Genomic DNA, 21,648 nt, shown 5'->3' on the forward strand with positions numbered 1-21,648 from the left:
AAGTTAAGAGTTTCCATAACTTCTTCAAGGATTAAAATAAAACAGAATATATAGTGAATTTTAAGAAATTTAAGCATGGGCAAATTTGATTTATGCTAAGAAAGAAAATACTTACAGGACTTCTGTTTCTGAATAATTTCTTCGGAGCATTTTGCAATTTGCAGGCCTTCAGGTAATCCATCCAAACAAATTTATCTTTTCTATAACCTAAGAAAAAGCACGGATTACTCGGAATGCCCAAAAGACATAATCACATGCACAGTAAATATATTAGGTTGGTGCAAAAGTAATTGCGGGTTTTGCCATTACTTTTATTTATTTATTTATTTATTTATTTATTTATTTTTTAGATTTTTAAAATTATACTTTAAGTTCTAGGGTACACGTGCACAACGTGCAGGTTTGTTATATTTGTACACATGTGCCACGTTGGTGTGCTGCATCCATCAACTTGTCATTTACATTAGGTATATCTCCTAATGCTATCAATAACTTTTAATGGAAAAAAAAAACAATTACTTTTGCACCAACCTCATATTATTATTATTAGTGTCCTGTCATAAATTCAATGTCCTTAGCACCCACAAAAGATTTAAATTAAAATCTTCAAATGGTTTCACCTTTTTAAAATATATTATGTTCAAAACTGTTGACAATGCTTCCCCATCACGCACATCATTGCCATATAATTTCATATGCTCTGATACGGAGTCAGTACTCTGGTGGCTTGATGGGAGTCTCATCGCCCATTAAGGCTTTCCTGAATGGGCAAAGGGATGAGACCACAGTTCCCGCACCTGTCCCCACTCCTGAGGAAGCAACATCACAGAGACCATCAGAGGTCCTGATGGTGCAGCCATCCAGGATGCCAGGCACAGAAACCCCTTCTCAGTCCAAAGCCCAGTCGACAGCTCCAGCTTTCTGCGCCACGTCTTTACAAGTCTCCCATTAGAAACTGCTGCATCCTCCCATTCGCATGCCCTAGCGTAGCTCTCACACAGTGCTGGCCACACAGTACAGGCTCAAAATATGGTTCTGAGCACCAGCCTTGGAACAAGAGTCAAACTCCATGCACAGCCTTCCAGGCCTGGGAACACCACCCTCTTCGTCCCCGAACTTCCCGCCTGGGCTTCTCTGCTGTCTCCCTGAGATGACTCGTCCTCGCCAAGCACACTCCTGCCCCGGGCACCTGCTCCTGTTCTTCCCTTGGATGGCTTACCCAGACACCACACTGCTTCCTCTCTCAGTTCACCCACGTCTCCTTGGGACATTACGTCGACAGAGAGGCCTTTCTCCCCCATGCTTTCTGAAAGAGTGTCCCTGCCGCCACCGCCATTATCCTTCTCCTCTGACATGAAGCCCCATGGAGACAGAGACATTGCTTTACTTGCTGTTGCCCCCAGTGCCTCACGTGGTAAGGGCTCCATAAACACCTACTGAATGAATGAGCCTGGAGCCTGTCACCAGCTTCCTTGAAACCAGCAACCTCGAGGGACTCTGCCATCAGGCTCAGGGGAGGATCCTGGGGGACACCCTGAGTGGATAACTAAGAATAAAGGACTACATGCTGACTCCAGAAGTTGCCACAGTCATCAAACAGTCTGACACCCAAGCCAGAGACCGTGTACAGAAGTTTGCTGTGCAAAGATATGAGCCCATCAGCATCATCCTTGACCACATCCCCACCTCACTAGCACACAGCAAATCGAAAAGGTTTTGGTCACATCTGCCTGGCCCAAATTCCTCTAGTATATAACAACACAATGATAGTTTTCATTCCCATCAAAAGAAAATAGTGATTTTTCTTTTTCATAGTTTCATGTTTCCCATGATTCCTAAGTTTGAAACAAATTATTTACAGTGAATCAAGTTTCCTCACCTTGCAGTATCACTGATCAGATATTTCATTTCAACCATGATTTAAATATTAGTCTGCACTCCTTATAAGGTTTAATAAACTTTATATGAAATAAAATAAAATGTTTTCATAATATTTTATTTCTACCCTCTGTACATTATCAGAATTTTTGACCTAAATAGTCATTTATGCTTTTCTTTAAAGATATTTACTTCTAAAAATGGTACCATTATAGTCTTACTACTCTTTGTGGATCACAATTTCATTTTGGAAACCAATTCTCACCAGGATCTCTTGTTAGAATTTCATAAAATGTTGTTAAAATATAAGTGAAATGCCAGTTGATTCTCTTTCCAGTTGGTAAATGTATCCTGGCTTACCCTTAGGGATGTGCAATTCATGTTTGGTCTTTTCACACCATCCTACTGGATGAATGTCAGGGGAACCAGCATTGGTCCAAAAATCATAGCAACTTAAATAACCATCAAAATGAAGTCTTAGACGGTAACCACAAACCTGCAAGACAGAAAGTTTACAATCATTTGTTAAGTGCCATGTATTTGGAATAGACACAAAATTCACAAAATATTTACATATTTTGTCAGTACTATCAACATATAAGAGCCAACCCTTCTACCCAAATATTTCCATTAAAGAACAAATTTATGGATGGCCTCTGATTAAGACAAAATGGTAATGAAATTAGACCCTGTCTTATAGGTATCTAGTGCATTCTGCAAAAATAGTGACCCTTTTACCCAATCTAGGAATCTGAGGGTCAGTTTATGTATTCATTAATTAACTGTTTTATTTATTAATTCAATTCCTGTCAAATATTCCCTTCGGCAACCCTATCTTCTGCCCTCTGGCCTGGATTCATATTCCAATACAGTGTAAGCTAAAGTACAAAGCAAAACTAAAATAGGCATGGCCTTGTTTCAACTCTAACATGTGTATCCAGCATACTCAATAAAGAGAATAATAAAGCAGTCTGATAAATACATCCTCTAGACATGTGGTACAACTTTAATAGCCATAATCAATCAGTAAAGTAAATAAATGTGACTGTTATGTTCAATGCTATCAGAAATATAAAGATCTTTTATTGATTTAATAATATGTTTAGTAAGTATTACATTTTATAAGCCATTCATCAAGAGCTCTCCACTCTAAATAATTTTCATAAAGTGCATGCATTTATATAAATGTATAATGCATATGCATTAATATTATTCATACACATTTCTCATTAGTTCAGCTAAAATGTGAATAAGTACGTCTCGGCTAATAGGTGAAAGAAAACACTGGGATTCACAGATTGTTATCAACCTCAAGTGAAAATTATTTACCCGTTAAGTCAAGAGTAAATGCTAGTTGATGAAAGACTTATTAGAAAATTCATCTTCAGAGAAGGAAAAAAATTCACTAAGAAATATAGTTTCACCCATCGCTGACTAAGATAAATCCATAATGCATTGGAACTTATTCATAATAAATATCAAACAAATTTGTTATTTTCTAGAAAATTATCTTTCTATCACTATGCAATTAGCCCAAGGCAATAACACCACCTCTTACCTCCGCTACAGAAAGCACACAGAATACTGATGGATGTCGGGGATCAATGCCTTCTAATCTCATTCCAATCTGAAAACCATTTTCATGCTCGGGAAAGGACTGATCCTACAAAAGTTCACGACATGATATTAGCCACTGAGATTTGTCACAGTTTTACATTAAAACATTTGGTGTCACCTTAGGTGAAGTCTAAAACAACTGAACTCATAGAAACAGAGAGTAGAATGGTGTCTACCAGAGGCTGGAAGTTGAGGGAATGGGGAGATGATGGTCAAAGGGTACAAAGTAGCAGTTAGGAAGGAGGAATAAATGGTAAGTATTTAAGGTGATGGATGTGTGAGTATGCTTGATTCAATCATTCCACACTGTGTACATACAGCATAACATCACCGTCTACCCCAGGATTATATATGATTATAATTTGTCAAAAACATAAATCAAATAAGTTTTTTTTGTTTTTGTTTTTGCTTTTTTTGAGGTGGAGTCTTGCTGGAGTGTATTGGCACAATCTTGGCTCACTGCAACCTCCACCTCCCAGGTTTAAGTGATTCTCCTCCTCAGCCTCCTGAAAAGCTGGGATAACAGGCACCTGCCACTGTGCCCGGTTAATTTTTGCAGTTTTAGTAGAGACAGGGTTTCACCATCTTGGCTAGACTGGTCTTGAACTCCTGACCACCTTGGCTTCCCAAAGTGCTGGGATTACAGGCGTGAGCCACCACACCCAGCCCAAATAAGAATTTTTTGAAAAAATGTACTGTATAGTTTAGAAACTCAGTGATCTGGCTAAAGATGGAAGACTGTTCTTACATGTAGTTAGCGCTCAAGAATGGTTTCATTATATTAATGTGCTTTGAAATAGTACCTGCGTGAAGTTATGTGTTCTATGAACTTCCCATTTATTCCTTTTGCCCATTTTTCCTTCCTGTACCCTGGATAACATCACTTTATTATATGGATTACCTACTCTCAGTCTGTGACTTGGCTCTTCACTGTGTTTACAGTAACTTTATTGCAGATAAACTTATAATTTTAACATAGTGAAATGTATCAATTATTTTCTATACATTCTACAGACCCAGCCTATGAAATCCTTCCTAACTCTGAAGCTACATACGTATTTTCCTTTTTTTTTTTTTTTTTTTTTTTTTTTCTGAGACAAGGTCTCACTCTGTCACCCAGACTGGAGTGCAGTGACACGATTTCAGTTCACTGCAACCTCCGCCTCCCAGGTTCAAGCAATTCTCCTGCCTCAGCCTCCCAAGTAGCTGGGATTACAAGCACACGCCACGATGGCCTGGCTATTTTTTGTATTTTTAGTAGAGACAGGGTTTCACCATGTTGGCCAGACTGGTCTTGAACTCCTGACCTCAAATAATCCACCCTCCTGAGCCTCCCAAAGTGCTAGGAGTATAGGTGTGAGCCACTGCGCCTGGCCCTGGTATTTTTTAAGACTGTTGAAGTTTCTTTCTTCATATTTAAATTTGTAGTACAACTGAAATTTAGTTTTCTATGGTGTCAGGGAGAGGCCTACTTTTCTCACATGGAAAACAAATCATTCAAGAAAAGCGTTTTGAATAGTCCATACTTGAATTGATCGGCAAAGGCAGCTCTGTCATATCTGGTTTCTACATACTTGTAGGTCTTATTTCTGACCCCCTCTTGTGTTTCATTGACTTATTTGCCTATATCACACAGTTTTATTTGTTTATAATGAGTCTTTCTATTTAGAAAGCAATCATTTCCATATTAAGTTTTTTAAATTCAGAAACTTGTTCTCTCTCCCATTTAATCTAATCACTTTCATCTGTCAAAAATGTTTTTCAATTTTCACATAAAACTGCCACAATACTTTGCTATATTTATTTCTAGATACCTTTAAATGTTTATTGCTATTTTTACTGTAATATTTTCACAGCAGACTTCCTAATTTGCTCCAATTCATCATTATTTTCTTTAAGCACACAGTTTTGAACAGATTAAGCATTATTAGTCAGTTTATTCTTAATTGCAAATAATCATATACTAATGGAAAATGGTGACTACAATCGAGATCTATTAGATCTAGAGCTGCATTTAATCACTAATTGTATTATTATTTAATATTGCTTAACACCTGAATGCCTATTTTGGGGTTAAAATTTATTCTTTGTAAAAATTATTCCAGGGGCCCTGCACAGTGGCTCACGCCTGTAATCCCAGGACTTTGAAAGGCCAAGGCAGGCGGATCACCTGAAGTCAGGACTTCGAGACCACCGTGACCAACATGGTGAAACCCCATCTCTACTAAAAATACAAGAATTAGCCTGGTGTGATGGCGCGTGCCTGTAATCCCAGCTACTCTGGAGGCTGAGGCAGGAGAATAGCTTGAACCCAAGAGACAGACGTTGCAGTAAGCCAAGATTGGGCCACTGCACTCCAGCCTGGATGACAGAGCGAGACTCCACCTAAAAATATAAAAATAAAAATAAAATTATTCCACTGGGAAATTTAAAAGTTGCAACAACAAGACAGTATAGAGAGCACATGCATAGATAGCCTTTGCCTAGATTCACTTGTTGTTATATTTCACCTGCTTTGCTTTACCATTTTTACTTACTCTCTCTCTCCTGTCTCTGTAAGCATATACATAGATAGAGAAACATATGGATATAAATTTTTTTCTGAACATTTTGAAGGCCCTTTATTTACCCCAAAATAATTTTCCCCAAGAGTAGTGTATTTTCCCTAAGAATAGAACATTCTCTTACAAAACCATAACTCAGTTATAAACTTCTCTAAATTTAACATTTATACAATACTTTTTCTAATCTTCCATTCATATTCCAATTTTGTCCATTTGTCCAATAATATGCTTTCCAGCATTCACCCCCACACACTGCCTGCAACGCAGGAGCCAGTCTAGGGTCGGATGTGACGAGTTGATGAGCCTCTTCAGTCTTCCTTAATCAGAAACTTTGCCCATACCGTGTCACTATCGTGTATAGCACTGACATGCTTTTAAGAATGCAGAATTTCCCCTCCTCTGATTTGTTTCTTTTTTCTTTTTTTAGATGGAGTCTCGCTCTGTCACCCAGGCTGGAGCGCAATGGTGCCATCTGAGCTCACTGCAACCTCCGGCTCCCAGATTCAAGCGATTCTCCTGCCTCAGCATCCCGAGTAGCTGGGATTACAGGTGTGCACGACCATGCCTGGCTAGTTTTGTTTTTCTTTTTCTTTTTGAATTTTGTTTGTTTGTTTGTTTGTTTTTAGTAGAGACAGGGTCTTACCATGTTGATCAGGCTGGTCTAGAACCCCTGTCCTCAGGTGATCCACTGGCCTCGGCCTCCCAAAGTGCTGGGATTACAGGCCCTTCCTCTGACTTTTTTACTAGAACATTCCTCATTTGGGGTCTGTCTGATGCTTTCTCAAGATGTGACTCAGGTGGTACATTTTTTGCCGGAATACTACATGGATGCGTTGTGTCCTTCTCAGGACGTCACATCCAGGGGCACATGCTATCTCTCTGTCCCTCACTGCTGATGGTAGTTTTGATCATTCAATCACATGTTGTCCAATTTCTTCACTAGTTACATACAAAAGGCACATATACATACATTCAAACATAGACATGTACACATGTATACCCATACATACATATATATTGTATAAATCATAAGTTCAAACAGATACGTCTAAGTCTAATCCCTCCCCAAAAGGTTTGTTCTGCCCTCCTGCATCCATTTTGTGTTTCTCCTTGAACAAAGTCGACACATGTACTCATTTACCAAATCCTACAGGGTCTCTTACAGTTTCAGAACTGTTTTACCCATACTGTCATAATAAGAAAACCTATTTTAAAAGCTCAAGATTTCTTTGCAGTATTCCCCCCCTCCTATGTCATCCAAGAATGGAGTATATAGTTAAAAACTGTGTTCATGAACTACTTGGGTTCCCATTTGTTCTCTCTTCAGTAAAGTTACAATATCCATTTGAAATACAATTGAATTCAAATTTGTTCAATTTGCTTTCAGTTCTTAATGATTTTTTAAATATGTAGCACATTAACATGTTCCCAAAAGTTAAAATTAGCAAAAGTTACTCAAAAATGTTACCTCTTCCTCCCACATTCTATCTACCGCATTCCCTCACACCACCTCGTGGAGGTCACCAACTTCACTGTTTTCTGGTTTATGCGTCCGAAGCTGCTTTTTGTAAAGATAAGCAGTTATATGTAGGTTGTTCTTATTTCCCCTTCTTTCTCACACAAAAGGCAGCATACTATGCATGCTCTTTTGCACGTGGCATTTTGCATTACTAATGTCTCCTGGAAACCACTCCATGTCCATTCCCAACTGTTATGCACACTCTTTTTCATGGCTGCATTGTACTCCACTGTGTATAGGGACCACAGCTAACCTTCTTCTAGACTTGGATGCAAGCCTTTTTTTTATATAAGCATGAAATAATTTAAAAACCTATGAATTGGCTTGTAAAATGTCATTAAATTTTTCTTACATTCTGAGATCATTTTAGAAGCTTCTAAGGAAAAACTTAAAAGATGACAAACCCCAAAAGGAAATGGCAAGAATGAATGATTTCTCAGGAATATTTTATTTCTACAAAAATAAATGTCATGTGTGTGTTTAACTCTCCCAGACTTCTTCTCACATCTACTATGTTTTCCAGCAGATTGTATTTAACAAGTTTTGTGTGACTACCTCCTGTTCACTGCTTTGAAATTTCTCGGTTAACTTCAAAAGTGCCATACACATATACAAATACACATGCACACAACACTGACAAAATGCAAAGAAAAAGGTAGACCACAGGGAGAGAATATTACTAATGCTGACAGGAAACTTAAGAAGCCATAGAAACTGAAAGAACATTGTTTATGTTTTAACAAAACTGAAACACTACAAAATTAGGGATGGGGAGGAAACAGTGTTATGCTGAGCAAACCACACCGTCTTATCACATGTAATTGATTAATTTGAGACATTGACAAAACTTCCCAGCCAGAAGTGAAGATGATCAGTGTTACTCTTGTCAGCCTTTCAAAATGGTTTCCCAATGGAACATTTGGGAGCTTTCTATAACGTTGCAAGTAACACTACATAGCTAAAACAGACTGGGCATATCTTGGAGGGTTTCAAATAAAAAATAAAACATTCATTTTAGCAATCTAAAAGGCAACATTTAGTGAGAAATATCACTGCCTTTCATCAGTCTCTCTTCTCTGTTCAATGGTTTATTCACGACCTGACAGATTTTAAATTTTTTTCCTTTTAAAAAATCTTATATTTCAGGAATATAATTGATAGCTGTGCTTATAAGATTATATTTTATGGTAAGAAAAGATAACTAGAATCACAGACTTTAAGCAAACAATAGGCCCATTAAATTCAGTCATAAAAAATCATAAGGTTCAGAGACCTGGAAAAGCTTACAGGTCAACTCAAGCCCAGAAAGGTGAATAAATTTTCTCTAGGACACACGACCAGTTTAGTAGCCGAGTACAACTAAGGACCTGTGTCTTGTGAAAACCTGCCAGCTGTGTGTTCCACATAAAGGGACAGAAGTGGCAACTAAACAGGCAAAACAAAACCTGGCTCGAGGCCATGGAAGGCCCCAAGGACATTTCCAAAGAAATGCCAGTGCTCTTGAGTACAAAAGTTTGTTCCATCATTTTCTTTTCCCAAACAGCCACAAAATAACATTTTCTCATATGAAATTGATTTATTTTGTCACTAATAAAGGAAAAGAAACATTATTCAAAGTTCCACACCTCTTGGCAAAAGCAGGTACAAATTATATACTTTTATTTAAAATGCTTGTAAAATGAGCCGTAACATAAGAAAAAAAAAAAAAAAAGAAACCGTCACCATGCCTAGGGAAACTGAAGACAAGCCACAGGCGAAATTCCTAAAAGCAATAATTATTACATGTGTGTGCCATCCGCTCCACGTGATGAGAGCAAAGAGATGTGCTTTGTCATGATTATTGTGTGAACCACAATAGAATGGGGAAGGCCCGCAGCCATCAGTGCTAGCAGAGCATCAGCTAGGGGTGTATCACAGAAGTGTACTCAAGTGATAACTGCAAGATTCCATCTGAATGCCCCTTGATATTCTATCTTATTCACAGGCACGGGTAGGCAGTCAACAATAGTTTCCTCACTTTAATTCAGCATTGAGAGAGGTGGGGGAAAGTGGGCCTGCAATCAAATCCTGGCCACCGAGGCACACGTTTTAGCATGTTATACAAAGAACTGGGCAAGGACCTCAGGCCACTGATTTCTAAACCTTCACACGATGGCTCTCAAAGGGAAAGATGTTCGCAGGAGGAATTTTACGTGCAGATGACAAAAACAAAATTTCTTACTACACAAAAACCTTTCCCATGAACTCAGCAGCCTGCTCAAATGGTTTATCTCAGCAATATCTTCCACATCTAAAATTGTTCCAATGTGTCCCTCGGGGGACAAAATGTCACTATTTTAAGTTTGAAGGGTGAGATATCAGGGAGTCTTACATGGGTGAACTGTGATATAAACAGCTTGACCACAGAGAATTTAACTCTTTGACAAAATTTGATGACTTTCTTTACTCAATGGAAAAAAAAAATTATGTTATCAGTAATGTCCAAAATAATTCAAATGCTACAGAAGAGAACATGAAGAAATATGTTCCAAGATGAATACAACCAAAGAGAAAGTCAGGAAGGCCCTTGCAGGCTTTGCTAAAGTAGGGAGACTCAACCTGTCAGGTTTTGAGTGTGAGAGTCTTGTCGACTCTGCATTTGATGAAGCAAAAGGAATCTGAGTTTATGTTTGGTCTGAATAAACAGCATGATTGACAACTGTGTGAGAAACCGCCAAGCACTTGCTGTTATAGCCAGAAACCTAGAACGGTTAGATACAATCTTCTCAGTAACAGAAATGAAGAATATAAGATTGAGAAGGAATAGTTATAGAGTCTAAGCTGTCCTTTATCAAGCCATACATAGATGCCTTTTAACATTGCTCCAGATACTGTGTTAAGTACTTAAAAACATTAACACATTAAATCATCATAAAAACCCTATGCAGTAAGTGTTATTACGCACATTTTACAGATGACATGCCCAAGGCCACAGTGTAACTGTATCTGGCTTTCCTATTTGAGTGATTGGTCAGGATGCTAGAATATTACCGAAAGTTATAAGCATCCCCATTACCCTTGCTAATTAAAGACTTCATAATTTTTAACTTATTTCATAATTATAAACACAATAAATGTTTTAAATATCTAAAATTAGTGGTTGAATATGTACCACCTGTGGCCATTAAGTAATCCCCAGCTGTCAAAAGTGTGAAAACAGTGCCATGGGGAGTCCATAAAAGGCACTCCTAAATGTGGGGATTTAATATAAATAAAGGTGGCACTGCAGACTGCAGAGCAAAGAAGATGGCATCAGAACACATGACTACCAATTTGGAAAGAACAATTAAGGTAGATTCCCACCACAATATCACATACAAAAATACTTTTAGATGGATAGGAAATAGACATGACCATGGAATACAATGCAGCTGCTTAAAAAAAGCAAAACAGGCCGGGCACAGTGGCTCATGCCTGCAATCCCAGCACTTTGGGAGACCGAGGTGGGTGGATCACCTGAGGTCAGGAGTTCAAGAAGAGGCTGGCCAACATGGCTAAACTCCGTCTCTACTAAAAATACAAAAAATTAGCCAGGCATGGTGGTGGGCACCTGTAATCCCAGCTACCTGGGAGGTTGAGGCAGGAGAATTGCTTGAACCTGGGAGGCAGGGTTGCAGTGAGCCAAGATCGTACCACTGCACTCCAGCCTGGGTGATACAGCAAGACTCTGTCTCAAAAAAAAAAAAGCAAGACACATCTCTGGATCTGCCGAGGTAGAATGACAACCATGATCACTATCAAGCAAGTGTTAGATAAGCATATGGTGTGTTGTCATTTTTTATTTAAAAAAAAAAAAAAGCCAAACAGCTATTTATATAAACATGATTTACATATCTACATAACTACATATATAGAGATCTGGAAAGATTTACATCAGATTATTTTGAGTGGTTCATCTAGAGAGGAGAACAGACAAAGACAGACCTCTTTATTTTTATATTCTTCTGTCTTGTTAAAAATGTTAAATGGCATAGCCATTCTTAAAAAATCAACACATACACATAATCAAGTGACGGTGACACTGAGTGAGCAGGCAGGATGCAGGCTGTGATAAGACTCGTATGTCCTGCTAAGAAACTTTTATTTCATTCTTAATTGATAAAGCACCAGCAAAAGATGCAAAACATATTCTTGCATCTTATTACCAGCGCTGTGGGAAATTAATTAGAAAGGTGGCAAAACTAGAAGTAGAAGATGTTAAAAAGGCTTTAAGTATCTGCCAATAATTAAGAATCTGCCATATGCCATGTACAGTGTCTAAGTCAACTACGTAAGCCTTAAAATAAAACCCCCTGGCGCCGGGTGCGGTGGCTCACACCTGTAATCCCAACACTTTGGGAGGCCAAGGTGGGCGGATCACAAGGTCAAGAGATCAAGACCATCCTGGCCAACATGGTGAAACCCCGTCTCTACTAAAAATACGAAAATTAGCTGGGTGTAGTGGCGTGTGCCTGTAATCCCAGCTACTTGGGAGGTTGAGGCAGAAGAATCGCTAGAGCCTGGGAGGTGGAGGTTGCAGTGAGCCAAGATCACGCCATTGCACTCCAGCCTGGCAACAGAGCAAGACTCTGTCAAAAAAACAAACAAACAAACAAACAAAAAACCCTATACTAGAACTATGACAATCCCCATTTCAAACATGAAGAAACTAAGGCTCACAGTTGTTCACAAGTTGCTCTGTTTGTACACTGGTCAGTACAAAACCTGGAATTCAAATTCAAACCCTGGCCTGTGCACTTAACTGCCAAGTTCTATTACATTTAGAAAGTTGCAACAGCCTTGACAAGTGATAATGAGGTCCTCAGCCGGTGCAAGCAGGACTGGGAATGGGGGAAGTGGCCAGATTCAGTACACAGTTAGGGGGTAAAATGGGCAGTGCCTGATGCCTGGCTGGAGGCAGAGGACAAGGGAGGCAGAGGATTTTAAGGTGGTGCCCACATTTCAGACTTGAAATAAATTCTCAAATTTTCCATAATGCTAATTTTCACCTTGATAATGGTAACAATATCTATCAACACTTTCAAAGACTTCATGGGAAGCTCATGAACAACCACAGGCTGCATCCTTCCAACTTTCTGTTGCATTATAACAGCTCTAATGCCCTTCCAGGAATCTTGCAATAAGCCTTTTCATCATAAAGGTCTATTTACTGCAAGACAATGGAAGACTATGAGGGGTTATGGAGCTCCTTCCTTGCTTTTTCCTTGACAGACTTTATGATTTTTACCTGAGTTAACAGTGGCACTTAATAAGAATGTTAGATTATCTTCTGGCTTTCTTTTGTTTTAATCACAGAAAACAGAGAACTTAAAATATTATATACACTAATACACACACAGACACACACCACATACACACATTTGCCTCTTTTTCTATTCTTGCTCAAACTACACCTTAATATAGCTGTTTTTAATAGTGGAGTCAGAGTGGGGTCATGATGTCTTTGGGCATTCTAGAATCCTCTTGAATGTTATATGAAATTTTGGGTGCAAATGAATATAGGCATTTCCCCAAGGATATTATTCTTCCCTGAGGATACCCTAATTCCCTGAGGATACTATCAATAGCTTTCATAAGATGTTCAAAGAGGTCTAAGACCCAAAAACAGACTAAGAGCCACACGGCTACCCTTCAAGGGGATTTGTAATTAATCAATCCACTGACTAAATCATACACATTTGGGAGACTTCAGTAAGCAGGACACAGCAGTTCACTGCAGTTGTTCATCTTGGGGATACAGGCCAGGCAGCAAGGCATGCTTCAAATTCCGCTTTTTCAAAGTGACACCTTTGTTGTTGTTTTTGTTTTTGTTTTTTGCCATCTATCTGTTCGGCTGATGGGGAAAATCATCACCTACATAATTAAACAGAACTTGCTACAAAGCTGCAGTTAAGATGGCAGTGAAGGATGGCCGATTGTGTATTTTTAAACTTTCATTTTAGATACTACTTCCTTGTTATTTTGAACATTTTTCATAGATTAATTCTGAACTTAGAATCCTAAACTGCTGCCAAGACTATAGCAAGAGGCATTCTACAAATAGAGAAACAGAATTCAGGGCTCAACAAAAATATACTTTAATAAGTTAAGGGAATGCAGTTCTTATTGGCTTTTTGTGAATCCATTCTGCTAGAATTTCAATTGCAAAATCCTCATTTCCCCAGAAGCTACGGATAGTAAGAAATTTGGCTGCACAATAAACATTTTAATGTGCATCCTAACCACTGACTGAACTACGGTCTCAGAAACCAAAACAAAGCACAGATCAGAGCAGGTAAAACACTACTAGATCTAGGCAACCTTAGACCAGCAAAGATCATTTATGAACAAAGAAAAAGAACCCACGCCGTACGTAATACAGGACTACATAGAAAGAACTTTTTAAAACAACTTCTCAAATTGTTTGATAATTCACTGTCCATCACCGAATTGATTCCACAAATCCTCTGAGTCTAGTGTCTAAAACGATAAACTCGCATATTTTTTCCCCAATGACTAAACTCTTCCCAGAGAAAATAGACAAGGTTACTTCTGATACATATTTCCTTTAACTAAACGACACGTCGTGTCTACCCTTGATTCCGAATGCCACCATTTTCCTCTTTAATCTCTCCTCCTTCTGAAGAGCTCTGAACTTGACATTCAGCTTCCAGCTGGAACTGCAGATAAGCAGCCTGTTACAGGGGCTTCATACCCCTACCAGGAGCTAAAAAGCAGTACTGACCTGACTGTCTGGTTCCAGACTTCAGATCTGCTCAACTATTTCCCAGCACCCCTGGTACTTTCAATCACCATTTCAGAGACACAGATTCTAAATGTAGGAAAAGCATCTGAACCACATCAGGATGTATCTTCAATTCCGCCCCAGAACTTAGACCTTTAGAAACTACGGGAAATGAACATGAATGGGAATTCTTTCTGCTCTTCAGAGCCCCAGCAATTAATTATCTTTTTTTTTTTTTTTTTTTTTTTTTTTTTTTTTTTTTTTGAGACGGAGTCTCACGCTGTTGCCCAGGCTGGAGTGCAGTGGCGCGATCTCGGCTCACTGCAAGCTCCGCCTCCCGGGTTCCCGCCATTCTCCTGCCTCAGCCTCCTGAGTAGCTGGGACTACAGGCGCCCGCCACCGCGCCCGGCTAATTTTTTGTATTTTTAGTAGAGACGGGGTTTCACTGTGGTCTCGATCTCCTGACCTTGTGATCCGCCCGCCTCGGCCTCCCAAAGTGCTGGGATTACAGGCTTGAGCCACCGCGCCCGGCCGCAATTAATCATCTTAAATGACTTCATGTCACAAGGCCACACTCTATTTTTAAAATACAGTTCCTTCTTTGGTCTCAATATGCCTTGTGATGTAAACTCCAAACAAACATCTCAATATAGTGCACACAGTATTCTTTCAAAAAATGCTTTTTCCCCCCTGGGAATACTGTTAAATACCAATGAAGTTACCTTAAAACTGGAGGCAACAAAATATATACTAAAGGCAAAAAAAAATAAATAGGTAGACAAGCAAACAGTTTAGGCAATTAAAAAGAGGATATAGACTCAGGCTATAATTAGGTTCCAAGCATATCAGAATGCATAAAGTATTTTACTGCATTTTATAAAAGTACTAAAAAGCCAGACATGGTCATCATTTGGCTTACGATTAATATTTAAAGTGTTAAGAAGCATCTATATTAAAATACTGATAGTGTTCTCAGTGACTGTCAAGTCATTTGGAAGCATATTCACAGCACAAAAACTTGGTATCTGACTAAACTCTTTTGGCTGGAAAGGTTCTGGGTATCTCAAAGTTTCACAAGGAGTTTTAACAAATAGGAATTTCCACAGAACCATCTTCCTGCACCTGCAAGGCTAAATACAAATTCAGACTATCAAAAACAAAATGCACATGTACACATCTTTCAGATTCTATTTTATGCATAGGTATAGATAGAAAAATTCCATTTTTAAAATATAATTCAGGCATAGGTGAAGAACTTACATTTGGGATAGGGTGAATTCCCTTTACTTACACTTCAAGTAAGGAAGACAGAGAGAGAACAGGAATGTGTTCAAATAAGGCTGTCTCATTTCTAGTACAATTAGGAGGTTACATCAGGAAGGTGCCTCTGTTCCTCCAATAATCCCCAGCTCCTCCCAAAAACCAATGCAACCCTATCATCCTGCAGAAGGCTGGAATTTCCTTTTCAGGACATAAAGTATTTCTTTCTGAAATCATACTAGATTATAATAACTATGAAGAAGGGAAGGAGGTAGAGCAGGACAAGAAAGTGGGGGGAGGTAGGAATGCCACGACTGAGCTTTGTTTAGAGAGAAAGGGGATGAAATGAGGAACCGCTTCTGTCTTCATCAGGATTAAAGTTGGTGAGTCATCAGGCAGGAGAGAGGAGGCTGGGAACAGCGTGACCCACTAAGGATTCTGCTCCAAGGACAGCGGGTTTCCCGCTGGGCACCCACTCTTAAGTGCAAATTGGGAGACTGAGACAGGAACACCCGCCGTGGGCAGGCGAGGCTGGAAGGATAGAGGACTGTGGTCTAACGGAGGCAAGTTCTAGCAAGGAGGCAAGGACAAGGTCTGCTGAGGCCAGGCTGGGCTAGTGTTCTGAACAAACGGGAGGTGGCGGTCGGAGCACACAAGGCTACCAAGAAGGGCTGAGAAAAGGCAGTGGGAAAAGCAAGGGCCAAGAAAAAGAGTGATTTTAAGAACTGCTTGTATTTAAGAAAGTCATCTATATGCCAGACACTGCAGTATGCTGGACACGAGATATACACGATGTGGAATTCTTCAGGAAAATCCCTGAGAAGTAGGTGATATTATCTGCTGTTTTCAGTTAAATAGACTAAGAGTCAGGGAGGTGCTTCCACACAGTCAGGGGAAGCAATGAAGGGCTCACTGAGGCAGCGCAGGTAAAAGCGCCAGCAAACAACAGGAAGCTCTCCTGGGAACCAGAGGGCAGAGAGGAACTAACACAAGAAGAAAGAAACCCAAGTCAGGCTTGTGATCCAGGAGATCACAATTTCACCGAGAGACAACATACACCCACACGTAACCACACAGAATGGCACAAAAAGCAGCCAGAGGTGTTAAGGACACAACTGATAAACAGAGAAACCACAATTCACAAAGATCCCTCCGGCAAGGCGTGCAGGCCAAGGTGAAAGGCGGGGCCGGTCTGGACAGAGAAATATCGCTTAAGGAACTGCTGTAAAAATGCGTCTGGAAAAAATCCAGCGTGCACCGTAAATGAAGACAGTAGTGCTGCGGAGGGAGAGTAGCAACAGAATAATTATGAGGGAAATCTGGAGCAGATTAGATTGCCAAATGTACACAGAGCAGAGAGGAGAGGGCGCAACAAGCTGGCTGCAGAGGAACCGAGCACAGGGTCCTTCACAGGGACACGAGGCCCCGGGAGCTGGCTCCACTGAGGGGGCCTGAAAGGTCTGGATGTACGGAGGTCTGCCTGTCCTCCAGGTGAGGAGGCGCGAAGACCAGGAGAAGGACCCGCAGCGGGCGCAGGTGCTGTGTTACGACTCAGTGGGATGGCAGTTAAGGAACTGGATGAACTGACCCAAAGGTCAGGTTGCGGAGGCTGGAGGTGGGAAAGAAAGGTTAGAAATATCCAGAAAGAGAAAATTCAGTCTAAAATTTCAAGAAGCCAGTCCCAGTCTGGACTAAGGAGATGAGTTAGGCAGGAAAATGCAGAACCCAGGGGCACTACTTTTTCATAAAGATGGAACAGACTTAAGCATATTTGCATTCTAAAAGGAAATGTTCGTTTTTATATTATTTTTATTATTTATTTTATTTATTTATTTTATTTTATTTTATTTTGAGACGGAGTTTCACTCTTGTTGCCTAGGCTGGAGTTCAGTGGCGCGATCTCGGCTCACCACAACCTCCACCTCCCGGGTTCAAGCGTTTCTCCTGCCTCAGCCTCCGGAGCAACTGGGATTATAGGCATGCACCACCACGCCCAGCTAATTTTGTATTTTTAGTAGAGACGGGGTTTCTCCATGTTGGTCAGGCTGGTCTCGAACTCCCAACCTCAGGTGATCCGCCCACCTGGGCCTCCCAAAGTGCTGGGATTACAGGCGTGAGCCACCTCGCCTGGCTCTAAAAGGAAATGTTCAAAAGAGAAGAAATGGCAACTTACAGACAGGTCATGAGATAACTGATGGAGTAAAATCTCTAGAAAGGCAGGAATGGAAAGGATGCAGAGCACAGGTGCAGTATGGCCACTTTAAGGATACTGATTCTTCCCACCCATGAGCACGGAATGTTTTTCCATTTGTTTATGTCATCTGTGATTTCTTTTAGCCATGTTTCGTAGTTCTCCTTGAAAAGATCTTTCACCTTCTTGGTTAAATGTATTCCTAGATATTTTTCTCTTTGTGTGCCTATTGTAATTGGGATTGTGTTCTTGATTTTCTCTCAGCTTGAACATTATTCGGGTACAGAAATGCTACTGACTTTTATACATTGATTTTGTATCCTAAAACTTTACTGAAGTCATTTATCAGTCCCAGGAGCCTTTTGACAGAGTCTTTAGGGTTTTCTAAGCATAGAATTAAGTTTTATTTTCCACATTTCAGTGTCAACAGTTGAAGGGTTCCATCTCAGCTGGCTGACCTGAACAACATTATAATAATATTTACACAATGAAAATGAACATTAATAGCCAAAAGCACAATGTCAATATAAAATTGAGTTGAGTCTTATGCTCCTTCTTGGAAAGCTGACATGAATCAACTGCCTTTTTGATTATATTGAAAACTATTTTCAATTATAGACAATGCTTATTTCATCTGAAAATATAAATTCAAGTTAGAGTAACACTGTGATCTTGATCACAAGTATCTTCTTTAGTTATTAGGGCAAATCAGACGTAATAATTGGTGAGCTCAATTCTCCTCCTCATTCAGGGTCGAATGAAGTCTCATCTCACACATGGAATGCCCAATAAATTCATTACTTGTGCATTCCATGGGCAATTAACATTCTACCTCAGATTGTTGCATATCATATGCCAATTAGCCGGCAAGACCCTAAGACACCATGTCATACGTTCGTTAGTGTTTTGGCCAGTCTTACATGGCATTTGCACATATGGAGTCTTAAACATGCGAGCAGCTTGAGTGTTAGATTATGACTGGAGAGAAAGGCAGTCCAACATATCAAACACGTCTATTTTCTCACACACTAATGCTTTCCTGTTCCTTTCAGAGATGACAAACATTAGACTTCAAAAGCTTGATAAAGTCCTTAGCCAAAGAATCATCAAAAGGTGCATTACCTGCTCACCACCCACCTCCCTCAACAGAGTCTCTCTGACTCTCTCCACCCTCCCAAGGGGGCCCACTCCTGTCTGTATGTCCCACAACATTGTGCCCCTCCCACTTACTGCCTTCCAGCACCTCTTTTGTCATGTCTCTGTAAAGTCAAGGGGGAAAGCCACATGACCCAGAGCATATGATTACACCGTTCCCAATACCATCATGAGGATTTATTTCAGGAACAGGAATCCCACGTTTGCCCTTTTGGCCTTTTTTTAGTTAACACCAGGTCATGAGGGAAAATCTGAGGGAGAAATTCTCAGTCCTGCAGGTGTTCTTGCACTGGCTGATGGGGATTAAAGGATCTTAGAGGAGAAGCTCTGAGAATAACATGACTACACTGACAGACTGAAAAGTGGGGCAACACAGGAGCTGGACAGAGAATCTAGCACTTGGCTGCCATCAGTCAAAACTTTCCTTGCTCTGAAAATTAGTCCACACTTCACCTCTAACACCCAAACATCTGATTTAATCCTGGCAGTGGAGGGGGTGTAAGAGAGGACCCTTGCCCTAGTACCCTGATCCGAGGACACGGCACAGGTGTGACTCCTTAGCCACAACAGCCATCGGGGCGCAAACCTCACCTATGTTCTTTGGCTCAACCTCAAATCCTGGACCTTGACCCCGCTACCTCTGCCCTTGCGTGTCAGCGCCTGACAGTTCTCAGGCAGCTCCTGTTTCGGCCCACTCTGTTCTGCCCTCCCAACCTGCAGTGGGCCCGTGGCAAGGGCAGGGAGGGGCAGGGGGGAAAGGGCAAGGTGACTGTGAGCTACGCCAAACTGCCCTGGTCCAAGCCAACCACCTTCAGAGATCTTTACACTCAGAAGCGAGATGAGTTTCCGTAGAAGTCACTCAATAGCAACTGATCATCTGAGCACACACAACACAGCAGGCACTGCCGGGATACATGAAGGAAAATCCCTTACCTTACTGAGCTTGCACTTTTGGATGGAAGAAACCCCCTCTGTCTTATCAGGTGAAAACAACGTGGGGAAACATGGACCTGACTCCTAGACAGAAAATGCACGGTTCTTAAACCTTCTGTGGTAGTGGGCCTCAAACCTGCACAAAGAATGCAGGAGGTTCTCAAACTACACATTTCCAGGCCCATCTCCTGAGGGTCTGATTTAGTAGGTCTCAGGAAGACCCACGCTGTGCTCTCCAAAGCTCACAAAAGTAGATGGTGCGAAGGCTGGGTTAAGAACACTGCTCTAGATGTTCTCATTTTCTATGGTATGACCTTCATAGTGTTTGTTAGTGAAGCATACCGCCTAGACAACAAAAGGACACGCATCATTTCTTGAACATGAGGGGTCTGCACTTGGTTTCCCTTTCTTTTCATCTTCGTTGTACCTCTTCTTCCCTGTTGCATGTCATGTTCAGGATTCCAAATGCTGGCCCTTTCACACGCTAACAAATACTAGATGTAACTCAACAGATGTCATGAAAAGTAAACCAAATAAAAAGCTGTAGCTTCCTGCTGTAAAGAAATGGGCTGGGCATGGTGGCTTACACCTGTAATCCCCAGCACTTTGGGAGGCTGAGGAAGGGGGATCATGAGGTCAGGAGATCGAGACCATCCTGGCCAACACCGTGAAACCCCATCTCTACTAAAAATACAAAAATTAGCTGGACGTGGTGGCATGGGCCTGTAATCCCAGCTTCTCAAGAGGCTGAGGCAGGAGAATCGCTTCAACCAGGGAGTCAGAGGTTGCCGTGAGCCAAGATCACACCACTGCACTCCAGCCTGGTGATAGAGCCAGACTCTGTCTCAAAAGAAAAAAGAAAAAAGAAAAAAAAAAAAAGTAAAGTAATGAGGCAAATTTGATGCATATAAATTTCCCCAAAACATCTAAAACTCAGACCAAGAAGAACAAAAAGACTATCAGAAGATTTGGTGTCTTGCGTAAAGATGATCCCCTGTAAGGCCCTAGTGCTAGCAGACAGCCAAGGAAGTCTACACCGGCTACTCTGTTCACTTTTCTAGTCATGTATGCCAGGATTCAGGGGTTTCAATGTCTTCTCTGACATCTTGCTTGACTCACCACTCTCAAACAGATCCCTCTAACTGCAGGTAATACTGGCTAATAAAAGTAAAACCTAATGCTTATTGAGCATTTAGAGTGTGCACATTGCATCCTGTATTCTTTATGGACACAATTGATTTAGTCCTCCAACCACCCAAGGAGAAAGAAGGTAGGGAACTTTTCCTACCTCATGGATGAGGAAACTGAATTGAATGACTTGCCCAAGGTCACAGAGCTGACAGGTGGTGGCGCTGGGCTCCAGCCCACTCTGAAACACTAAAGCTCTGATTAGATTTTGTGGGGTCATTTGCCAGCAAAGCCTACAAATAATTCAAATAAGTTGATGGGCCATCTAGGAAAGTCATTTCATTTTAACTAAACCTCTTAATATAAATATAAGTCCTTCAGTGGCTGACCTTGGAAAACAGCTCAACAGGTGCTGCGACAGCCTTCTGTTCTTTCAAGTACCACTCCCAAGACCATGCTCCCTGTGCAGCCGCTGAAGGGGCTGGAAGAGAAACACACAATGACTTTTCTCAAAACAATTAGTGACAGGAAAATAATAAAACTCACTTCACAATAAACTCAAGAAGCAGGCTAATGAGTTAAATTGGTAATTGAAAGACCCAGCAACTAAGAAGAGCCTTCTCTCTCATTTCATATGAAC

The 21,648-nt window shown here is 40.6% G+C and overlaps 1 protein-coding gene across 30 annotated transcripts in view; it reads right to left on the reverse strand.

Annotated features, from left to right (window-relative positions):
• L3MBTL4 (L3MBTL histone methyl-lysine binding protein 4) overlaps positions 1 to 21,648 on the reverse strand; it is a 448,773-nt gene that overhangs the window by 279,343 nt on the left and 147,782 nt on the right. For 14 of the 30 annotated variants that reach the window (XR_012427319.1, XR_010582936.2, XM_065534193.2 and 11 more), the window contains 4 exons: positions 21,398 to 21,489; positions 3,437 to 3,541; positions 2,239 to 2,374; positions 116 to 207 (listed from right to left, as the gene is read on the reverse strand). Coding sequence is in view for 23 of the 30 variants with exons in the window: in XM_065534193.2 (XP_065390265.1) it covers positions 116 to 207; positions 2,239 to 2,374; positions 3,437 to 3,541; positions 21,398 to 21,489 (425 nt within the window). In the remaining 7 variants the exon portion in view is untranslated. Of the gene's footprint in view, positions 1 to 115; positions 208 to 2,238; positions 2,375 to 3,436; positions 3,542 to 19,880; positions 19,965 to 21,397; positions 21,490 to 21,648 lie in introns of all 30 variants that reach the window. The other 16 variants (XR_012427318.1, XR_010582934.2, XR_012427316.1 and 13 more) reach the window with 2 other exon arrangements.

This window comes from Macaca fascicularis, chromosome 18, assembly GCF_037993035.2.
Source record: "Macaca fascicularis isolate 582-1 chromosome 18, T2T-MFA8v1.1".
Lineage (NCBI taxonomy): Eukaryota > Metazoa > Chordata > Mammalia > Primates > Cercopithecidae > Macaca > Macaca fascicularis.